Genomic DNA, 11331 nt, shown 5'->3' with positions numbered 1-11331 from the left:
CATAAAACAATTCCAGCTTCTATTTTAAATGGCTGGCCACATATAACATAAATCGGGACATTAATTGGAATCTTCCACATAAACATTTGCTAACTAACAAGGTAAAAGAAATTACATAGATGTTATCCTTGTAAAAGCTTCCTTAGTAAATATATGATAGATATTGAAAACAAATGTACTTTTTGTGACTTGGAGGAAACCATTATTCATCTTTTTTGTGAATGTTCTTGTGTGAAATTATTTTAAACAGAACTATGTATCTATCTCAGAAAAGACAAATGTTGATATTTGTTGAAAGACTTTTGACATAATTTTCTTTTATTACAACTCTAAATCTTGCATTCAGTACATTGTTAACCTTTTTTATTATTGGTAAGTTTTTTACTCACAAGTGTAAATTATTGGAATTTTTTTTTAATTCTGGCTATTTTTTTTAATTGAATATAAGTCAAATATTTTGTCTTTAAAGGGCATAAAAACAAAAAGTCTTTTAAAAGTAAAAAAATGGCTTTCATATGTAACCTTTTATAGTTTTTCCTCTGGCCTCTTTTTTTAATTTTAATTTTTATTAGTATTTTTTCTTTTTTCTTTTTTTTTATATTGTATTATGCAGATTGTAACATCTCAATTTTTTTCTAATGTTCCAAATTTCTGCAATCTATTGTTTTTGTTATTGAAACCAATAATAATAAAAAAAAAGAAAATAATAGAAAAAACACTTCTACTGCATAGCCAATCGAGGGCAGTATAAGCCAACATCTCCATCCCACTGAGCACGTGTATGCGTGTATGCGCATAGCAAGCCATTTGGACAAATTTTATTTTTTAAGCATGCTGTCATTTATGAACATGCTGCTTTCAGTTACTCAATTATTTATACAAATAAGAGGAATCGGTTAATATGGTTTAGATGAAGCCGTGCCTGCAGGAAGAAGATGTTTTACAGTCGTCAGTCAGCTGGTGTGTGTGGGTGAGATGTACGTGGAAGTACGCGCAGATATCTGTGATGCAGAATCAACAAACTGCGTATTTTCAGTGGAACGCAGTTCTCACGCTTAGATTACCATTTATAGAAAATAGCCAACTCCTATTTTGTGATTCATAGGCCTAAGTTTTGATTACAGTTGAACTTTATTATTGGACCTCTCTCTGTTGACTTTTGATGTTGAAAATTTAACATTATTGACATTTAAGTAGTTTTAAATAATATGACGTATTATAAATTATTAAGTCTTTAAAATAACAGAAAATGTAGTTTATTGCAAGGTTCCCGTACCGACAAACACAAACCCAGACTTTGAACTATTAAAAATGTTAATAAAAGTCACTTTTACTTCGAACTTTTCAAAGTTGTTAAAAGAAAGGTCCCATAATGCAATTTAAAAGCATAGGCTAAACTGGGAAAATTAAAAATAAAAACATGAATAACAAAATACAGAAAACTGCAGATTTACGCAAATGTTCTACAGTGTATATACAACTAAACTTCATAAAATTATGAAGGACAACATTTTTCATTTAAGTTAAGAAATAAAATAAAATAAAATAAGAAATAATCTAATAAATACTTTGTACTGCAAATATAAATGCATTTTAAATTTTATCAAATTAAAATACAATTCAATTTAAGCTACAATTAAATGTGTGTATTTAATTCAAAGGCCCTTAAACTGCAAACTTGTTTATATGATAGCGTTCTTTTGAGTTGAATCTTTTCAATGAATCGTTTACCAAAACTTGTCCGAATGTTTGCGATAAATGACAGTGGGCAATAATAGGACGTAGTAGATTGGATCTAGCGTTTGACTGGTGCTGTGAAAAGATACTTTAATTTTATAATTACAGAAATATTTACAAAATAAAAACCTTAGTTGAATCTAAAAAAAAGTTGCGTTCTGGCTGTAAATTAATATTTGTATATTTAGATCTAATATACTTACATAATATATAACATAATAAAAAAAAACTACTAAAACAAATTTACTAATAAAAACACCCTACATTAAAGCATTTTTGCAATGTCAGAAACACACGAGAAAGTAATACGTCACGAATCGATGTCATTGATCAAGAACTGGTTGTTTGAGTCGGTTACAAAATTATGTGTAATCATCTCAATGTAAATAAAACTTAAAATAAATTTCAATAAATCAGTGAACCAAAAATGTCCGTTTTTTTCAAATGAATTGTTCAAAAGAACCGAGTCTTCTAAATGATTCTGTAACAGCCCCCGGAAACAGACGTTTGTTGAATACGATTGGTGGATTTTATGAGTGGCGTCATATACCCGCGCTTTGTTTGGAACGTCAGCTCCTTGGCGGGATTCAGGCTCCTGGAAGAGACAGGCAGGTTTGTTGTTCTCTGGCAGTAACGTGTAATAATTCTGTATACATCCAGCTTTTGTTTATACACCTAACGCTAATATCATTACCATGTTTAAGTGTGTAACGTTAAACACCCGCGAGGACTTTGCTGACATAAAGCAACATATATTACCTGCGTATAATGAACTACGTTAGCTTTTTAACTTAGCATTGTTCTAGTTACACACATTAATAATCTGTCACAAAAGCTGTACTGCGTATTTATGTTATTTAAGTATTGTTACAAGTCTGGATTATTTAATGTTGTTCGGATCATGAATTATTTCAGGTGTAGCACTTTTTTAAAGCTTAAACTATAGCCCTATAACGTTATCTCTGTTGTGTAGGTTTAAAATGCAGTTTTTAGGCAGAAGGAAGAAGCTGATCAGCAGCTCTCAGAGTGATCTGTATGATCACTGTCTGCAGTTTTATGGTCAGCCTCCTCTGGACAACATCTCCCTCATCGAGTTTGAGACCTTTGCAGTGGAGAGACTGAAATGTGAGTCTTTAGCACATGCCATGTTTGTTTATTAACCATCATAATGCACTAAAAATGAGAATGATTGTTAAATAGTCATAACTTTTTATTTATTTGTAATTTTTAATTAAACCATATTGTCTCTGATTAGTAATGTCTTGTTAAAGGGATAGTTGACCCAATAATGAAAATATACTCACTCTGAAAGGGGTTTAAAACATTTTTTTAAGTTGTTTGTTTGTTGAGCATAAAGGAAGGTATTTTGAAGAATGTTCAAATAATGTTATCTATTGACACAAATGTAGAAAAACGTACCAAGAAAGTCAATAGTTATCCATTTCCAAGATTTTTTAAAACCATTATTTTGTTTTCACTGGAATTAAGAAACTCAGATAGGTTTGTAAAAAAAGTTAAGGTTGAGTAAATGATGACAGGAACCTTAGTTTTGGGTGAGCCATGTCTTTAATGTCTTTAATAAATGATTTAATGAATGTACCATGCTATTGTTACATGTAAGTTCTTGTTTATTTGAAAAAACACACACTTCAGTACTCCAATATTAAGACATTATTATTTTTTAAGTATTTTACTGAACTTATCTTTAGCCCCATTGGAATAACATTATTACAATTAATAATTTCGGTTTAAAAACTTGTTGAACAATGTGTACATTTATTAATCACGACTACTCAAGAATGCCATGTTAAATGTGCTTTTATTCTATGCTTTTCCAAGTGCTCAAAACTGTGGAAAACCTTGGAGTGAGCTATGTGAAAACTACAGACCAGTACATCAAAAAACTGGAAGCTGAGTTTTTAAGCCTGAACTTTCCATTCAGGGCAGAAGTGGTAAGGACACATTCTTCATAAGAAATATATGTGTACATTTCTATACTGTACTTATGGGGCATGCACTAGTGCTCAAGGGGATCATCATTTTTTTTAGCTGTACACTGAGCATCAGAACCTTTCCTTGAGAATGAATTATTATTATTGTTATTTTAATATTTCTACTTTTTTAAAACTTACATTATGTTATTTGATGTTAACTGATGATTTGTATTGACTGTACTGTAACTCTTTCATACAACACAATGTTATATTTACACAGATTTTTAATGTCTTTAAAAAGTTTTAAAAATCTTAAATGAGTGCAGTATGTTCATTTTTTTTTTTAATAACCCAGGATGACCGAAAGGTTCCAGGAGTAACATCTGAATATGAGAAACGAAGAAAAGACCATATCTCCCATTTTATTCTCCGCTTGGCTTATTGCCAAACGTAAGTAATTAGGTTATACTTTTACAGATTGATTAATTTTAGTCATGAGGGACTCTAATCTGTCTGTGTTGAAAATTGAGCTATGAGTATGTTTATAACATTTACGCTCTTAATAGAAAAACTACAGTTGAAGTCAGAATTATTAGCCCCCTCTGTTTATTTTTTTCCCCAATTTTTGTTTATTGGAGAGATATTTTTCTACACATTTCTAAACATAATAGTTTTAATAACTCATTTCTAATAACTGATTTATTTTATCTTTGCCATGATGACATGAAATAATATTTGGCTAGATATTTTTCAAGACACTTCTGTAAAGCCTAAAGTGACATTTAAAGGCTTAACTAGGTTAATTAGGTTAACTAGGCAGGTTAGGGTGATTAGACAAGTCATTGTATAACAAAGTTTTGTTCTGTAAAAAATATATAGCTTAAAGGAGCTAATAATTTTGACCTTAAAATTGATAAAAAAATTATTTAAATTCAAAATATAATTGTTTATTAGAATTTTTGTTTATCTTGAAACACAGATTACTTCATGTAAACAACACACCACAATAAACCATCTACATACTGCCTTGACAGCCATATTTGTTGCAGAAATAAAAACAGAGGCATGTTAAAGCCATTTGAATTTTAAAACAATCAATGCCAATAAAGAAAAAATTGGTTTCCAAGTTAGATTGTAAGTGGACTACAAAAAAAAAGCCAAAATACAGGCATTGCAGATATGGAAAATGGAAAATTATAATAATAATAAAGTATTGAATACAAATAATTGCACTTATTAAAAAGTTGTATTGTTGTGAGTTGAGAACATTAATTATAAAGTAGAAACAATTTTGCTTAGACTTCCTTTACATTCAGCCTGTTGCTAAAACAGTCCAGTCTGTTGACATTATCGGGGGACAATGTAGACCTTTTCTTTTGAATGATGTGAGCTGAGAGTGCAACGCAATCTCACTGCAATTTGTAATGTTTTGATTTGGTGGCTACGAACAACTATGTTTAGGCAGGTTTGTTCCTAAGAATCACGCGTGCACACACACACGCACGCACGCACGCACGTTTGTTTTTGTGAAACGTGTGGACATTACATAGGTTTCCATTCCTTTTATATTGTCCAAACCGTATATTGTATTGCCCTCAACCCACCCACCCCTAACCCCAACCATCACAGGAGACTGTGTGCAGCTTTACTCTCTGATTAAACTCATTCTGGGAGATTTATAAGCATTTTGAGAAATGAGGACAGCACCAATGTCCTCATATTTCACCTCCTTTTTGTAATACCTGTGTCATACCCATGTCATTATACAGATTTGTGTCCTGATATGTCTCAAATATACGTACACACACACACACACACGCACACAACGCGCGCAGGATAGGGCAGCCGGAGCGACTGCCTTAAGATTTTACATGCATGATCGCGTTCATCAAATTTGCTTAAACTAAGCGTTCTAAAGTATGAACAAATTAAAACAAAAGTAAACAAAAGTTGAAAACTTAAAACAAAAGTTGAAAGTTAAAAATGAAACACCCGATATTGCATGAAACTCTGGAGGAAAGGCTGGATAGCCTGGTAATGCGAGATTGATTGTTTTATACTGAAAATTGCCTTCATAAAGTGCTTTCTTGGTTTTATTCATATTTCTTTGCATGTTGAACACACGACGGCCTCAACAGGAAAAAAAACTGCAATTGCGTTTATTGCGTTCATTTTTTTACATGTTAAATATTTCAAATTAATCGCATGCGTTAATGCACTAATTTTGACAGCACTAATCAAAAAAAAAAAAATTTAAAAGAGGCTAATAATTCTGACTTCAACTGCATTTAATAAATCGCATACTTTTTTTTGCTTTAGGGAGGACCTTAGGCGATGGTTTATCCAGCAGGAAATGGATCTTTTTCGTTACCGGTTCGGGATTCTTTCTTCAAAGCACAAGACTGAGTTTTTGCATAAGAATAATTTGAAGTATGAGACGGTAAGGCTTTTAAAAATACCTTTTGCAACCTTATCATTTATTTATTGTTAGTTATTGCAAAACTGTAAAAAAAAAAGGAACTGTTATAAATGTAACTTTTAATATATGTTATCATCAAAGTAACCATTTTCACAGTTTGAATTTAGATGTTTGTCTTTATACAGAGATGATTTATATTGATTATTTCCTTATAATCATTTTCAAAACTGATGTGATGCTTCAGCTTTTTAATGCATACCTGACCAATATGGTTTTACAGGTCTTAAAGGTTTTAAAAAATATCTACCACAATTTAAGACTTAAAAATATCTTGAGTCATAGCAAAACGTCTTTATTAAGTCATTGGATTAAACATTGATTTATTGAATGATTTTTGTGACTATACAAATATCTAATAATTTAAAATACTGTATATTATTATTCTATATTTACTTAAATCAAGCAAATTAATGCAAGAAGAAATTAATCCTTGCTTTTATGAGTTTATGGTTAAAGCAAGAACAAATAACAGTAAATGCCGTTTGAAAATTAATCTTTTGTTAATTTTGTTTATTCTAACAGCAGATATTTGTTTTAGTCAAACTTGTTTCGTTTTGATCAGTTTCACAGAAACAAAACTTTTATCAGGCAAGCTTCAAATAAATGTGTCTTGGTTTAAGGATCTGTAGACCTTCTCACTGAAAAAACAAGAAAAGTTTGAATAAAAAGTTGCTGTGTGAAAATTATTTGGAAGCATATTAATTTAAAGATGAAGTTTTATTTGAAAAATTAATGAAAAAATGGAGGTTGGGAAAAATAAATGTTTTCGCTATTTTTGTTTGTTGAAATGTTAATACAGCTTATTGTGTGATTCCTATAAATTTACATTTAGAATATAAATTGACGTGTTTTGTTCCCTTTAAATAATTCATTACATTTTCTTTCTTCTTACTAAGTCTTTTAATCCTTTTATCTAATGCAACACTTTGTCCTGAACATGGGAATCTTCATTTGAAATACATAGATTTCAATTTGTATTCAAATGCTTTGATGCCTTTTTTTTATTATTATTTCAAGAGTTCACACTTGGATATTGCTTGACAACTGTTAGCAGGTTTGGCATGCTGTCCCGGGAGAGAACTCTGAGCTCGGAGATAGTTGAGCCCAAGGCTCCCGCCAGGTCCATAGAGCATGTGAGGGGAGTACGAGATCAGGTGGTTCTCGAGAGCTCCCCTTTTTAAAGCAGGAAAGGTGGAGAAAGGGGTGGATGGGGGGTTTCTTCGGAAAACCAAGATAAGGGAGTAATATCTAGCTAGGCTACTTATAGTGAGTTAGGATAGATCTGATTGGCTAACTAATGAGTGTAGATAGGTGGCCAGCTGCAGTCAATTATATCACGTGCTCCTCTCGAAATTAGTTTAAAAACTTCACTTGAAAGCCTAATAGGAGCACTGCTTTTTCAGAAGTGTAGAGGTTGAATGTGTTTTCACTCTCAGTCCTGCAGGGGCAGTTATTTTACACCCTAAACATTGCTCACCATTTAGTTGATTTCTCTCAGTTCTACTCATCTAATAGTGTTATGATTTCTGATCTGTGCTGGAATGTTTGTGTTTTCTAACTTAAATAAATGCAAATGTTATTATATACCAATAAAAAAAATACAAAATTCTAGATTTTATGACCTTTTTACAAGTTTTTTTTTTAGGTTTCATTCTGAATTGTAATAAAACATGCTTTGTGCTTTCACTGCCTCTCCTAGATACTTGAAACTAAATTTCACATTTGCTGTTTTCATTTCACTTTACAGGTTAGTGCAGAGGAAAAGAAAAACCTAAGAGACAAGCTCATCAACTCCAGTTATGGATTAAGTGGAATCACACTAGAAGAATATGATTTCTACAGAGTAAGTTACTTATGCTATTCTAATTCTTAAAAATTTATTTAATGCTTGGTTTCTGACAAAGGCAATTTATATTTTAGAATGCATATTAATGAGGTATACGTGTCTAAGCTGGAAAGAGAAATTGTATTTATAAACATTACTTTCATTTGTCATTTTCATTTGTATCTATTGTTATGCTAATAGGTCAAAGATGGGACGACACTTTATTTCATTTAATTTTCTAACATTTTTTTGAGGACATTTAGAATACAAAATGTCAAAAATGAGTAAAATTATTTAATAAATTATATCAAAACATTTTTTTAATTGGTCAGTGTTACAGATATATTTATGGAAGAAAAGGTAATATTAAATAAAAAACTAAAATAAAGCAAGTGATTACAAACCTCTCTAAAAAATTGGTAACACCTAGTGCTTTAAAATATCGTGGCAAATTATACAAGTTTAAAAGGACAATTTGTTAATAAGGGATCAAATGATTTTTGTTTTAAATATTACTTTTTTTTAATGAAAACTAAATTATTTTACACTGAATTATATATTAGTGTGTGTCTTGTAAATCGAGGTAGAAATGTTTGACTTAATGCTTTTATAAATTAGCAAATACGGAACACATTCTAATGTATGGTGAAAACCTGCATTACACTTGCATGTTTAGTTGATTCAAAACACCTTTATGTCTTTGATCCATGTTATAAAGCACATAAATGATACATTTTTTGCATGCGTGTTAAAGGTCCCATTTCAGGATGCCCTGGATTTAGTGCGCACAAGGAAAGTCTACTTATTGGCTGGCAATGCTTACATTCCCCAAAATGAAATTGTCACCATTGTCCTGAATGACTTCCGCACAAGATTGTCCAAAGCACTTGCGGTAAGTAGCTTGGTTATTTTAACTTTTTTTATTAACGTCTCTTAAATGTCGCAGTGTATTTGTTTTAAAATGTTAGATCCTGCTCAGAACAATTGGTGATACTTGAGATTCGTTTGTACATGGTTGTTCATCTCAGCTGACCGAGATGGATGTTATAAATAGGGCCTGTGCTATGTTAATTTTAGAGATGCACCACTCGACTGGCCAGAAACCGGATCCAGTTGGCTTTTTCTCCAAAATGATCTCTGCATTGCAACAATTTTATACTAAAAACTGTGTAAACTGAACATTAATAGAGGCCAGAGACTTTAAAGCTCAATTTATACTTCTGCATCCAATGGTTGCCAGGGGTTTAACAATATTCAAACCAAACCCCTAAAAAACATGGTATGCTTCTCACAGTACAAATCATGGTACTGTCATTGTTTACTGATGTACCCTCCTCCCATCTTCCCAAGCCCCTGCTACCCTCTGTCCTTAATTCAGGACAGAAAGCAAATCTTTAGCCACGTATATAAAACAATAATTGGTGTATTGGTCATATGAGCTGGGCCTACTGCGTTTCCAGCAGTACAACTTGTACTGTATGGTAGGGATGGCTCTATACTATAATTTTGGATTCAGTACGATACCAGACTAATGCCTCTGTATCGATACCATAGGTGACAAATAATCAGCCTCAAAATATAAATAAGTTTTTAAATATAAATAAATTTCGATGAAACTAAATTCAGATTCTAATCATGAAGATGCCATACCAGCAAATGAATGAACATTTTACAGTATTTAATAATTTTAGTTAATGTCAGGCATGTGTTTTAAACATAGTAATGTTAAAATAACAAGCTACGCAACTTATTAGTTCATTTAAAATCCGTAATGACTAAAATAGACAGATAAAATGTCTTTCACTGTTGGGTCAGCTTACGTAAACATTTAATACATTTCTTTACTCTAAAGTGTTATTCCAACAGTCAGCATTCAAAATCACCACCTCATCCTAAAGGTTTGAGCAAATTTAGAGATCAACAGGTGAGTGCAATAGTCATATTTTTTACATTTTGATTTAATAGATATTTATTCACTACTGATCAACACAAGTGCATGTAAACTCAAATGCATTTTTTTTTGGTCAATTTTAAGTTCAGATTGCTAAAGAAAAAACATTTACATTATCTTAGCTGTTGGCCGTGCGGCAGCCTCCCATTAAAGAAACTAAAATTAATATAGCTTATTATTCTTGCTTCATTAAAGTTCAATTAATATTTGATTGTTATAAATACTATAAGACCAAAACTGACTCTACTCTTTAACATTCACGTTTGAGCTTTCGTGTTTGTCACACTGTGTTGTTATTGATCAGTTGTCTTAATCTTAATTTATACAAGATGTATATTAATACAGGTGCATTATAATGTATATTATTACAGGTGCGCTTAATTTATACAGGTTCACTCACCTGGCAATCTCTAAATTTGTGGAAAAGATCAGGATGAGCAAGTGACAAATTGTTGATGTGATCTGATGTGCCTCCTGAGGTATTTGTAGCAGCGCTTGCATACAAGTCCATAGGGTCAGTTCATTCACCTTCATCAGCTGTTTTATATGCAATATAATGCCAGGTTCACTTCTAATACTATCCTTGTGTGCCAGTTTTTTGTGCATTGATAAAGTTGTGTCTGTTTGATAATCCATCTTGTCGTTCTGTTATGAAGTTTACTATTTTCAGCAGCAGATTGTGAAGATGTTGAAGTAATGTCAAATAACGAATTTAGTAAAATGATGATATCGAATTGTTTGAAATATTATAATGTGTACCAATATTTTTCCAGAACCGGTATACTGCACATACCTACTGTGTTGTAGCCCAATGCGTATATTTTGACTCCACTACTATGGGGATATTTCATTGTAGTTTATCCAGATTATGTTATATTAGTTTTATAAAGGTGCAGTAGGTGATTGTCTTCAGAAACATTTTTTGTTGTGCTGGTTGAAAGTCTCTTTACAGTCCAATAGTAATGATTACAGTAAAGGTTAGGGTTCATCCAATTAAAAAATGACGGGCCGACATTTCCTATAATTCAGATAAGTAGCCTTAAACTGTCTGTCAACAAATGCAGATTTGGGCTTTTGCGCATCTAGGTGGGCCTGCGAGTTCACAACACGTGCACACGAATGTCACAGTAGCGGCAAAATCAAATGCTGAATTGAAACATTTTAAACTCCTAAATTAATATTAGAGTTACTTTTGAACGCTGGAGGAAGGATGATACCATGGCTAAAGTGTTTCTGTTAGAGAGGTAATGTTCTGTTTTAAAACTATTTTAGCTTCACGCAGAGCTGATGCAGATGTTGTTATTAATGGGTTATATGCAGACGTGTTGTTTAGCCACTGAAATCTCCCGGTGAAAGATTGAAGTCACTGTTTTTAGTTTCATAATGTCCTTTTACAGTATTTATA

General features: G+C 31.8%; 1 protein-coding gene across 6 annotated transcripts in view; it reads left to right on the top strand.

Annotated features, from left to right (window-relative positions):
* The first annotated feature begins 2308 nt into the window (after positions 1 to 2308).
* The window catches only part of prim2 (DNA primase subunit 2), a 126744-nt gene continuing 117721 nt past the window's right edge, over positions 2309 to 11331 (top strand). For 4 of the 6 annotated variants that reach the window (XR_015505069.1, XR_015505071.1, XR_015505070.1 and 1 more), the window contains exons 1-7: positions 2309 to 2349; positions 2711 to 2862; positions 3577 to 3689; positions 4027 to 4121; positions 5991 to 6111; positions 7898 to 7993; positions 8730 to 8867. Coding sequence is in view for 3 of the 6 variants with exons in the window: in XM_087277777.1 (XP_087133903.1) it covers positions 2718 to 2862; positions 3577 to 3689; positions 4027 to 4121; positions 5991 to 6111; positions 7898 to 7993; positions 8730 to 8867 (708 nt within the window). In the remaining 3 variants the exon portion in view is untranslated. 6 annotated transcript variants of the gene reach the window in all.

Source organism: Danio rerio, chromosome 13, assembly GCF_052040795.2.
Source record: "Danio rerio strain M-AB ecotype USA chromosome 13, GRCz13ab, whole genome shotgun sequence".
NCBI lineage: Eukaryota > Metazoa > Chordata > Actinopteri > Cypriniformes > Danionidae > Danio > Danio rerio.
The sequence above is the reverse complement of the archived record's forward strand: the minus strand, read 5'-3'. Positions and strand labels throughout refer to the sequence as shown.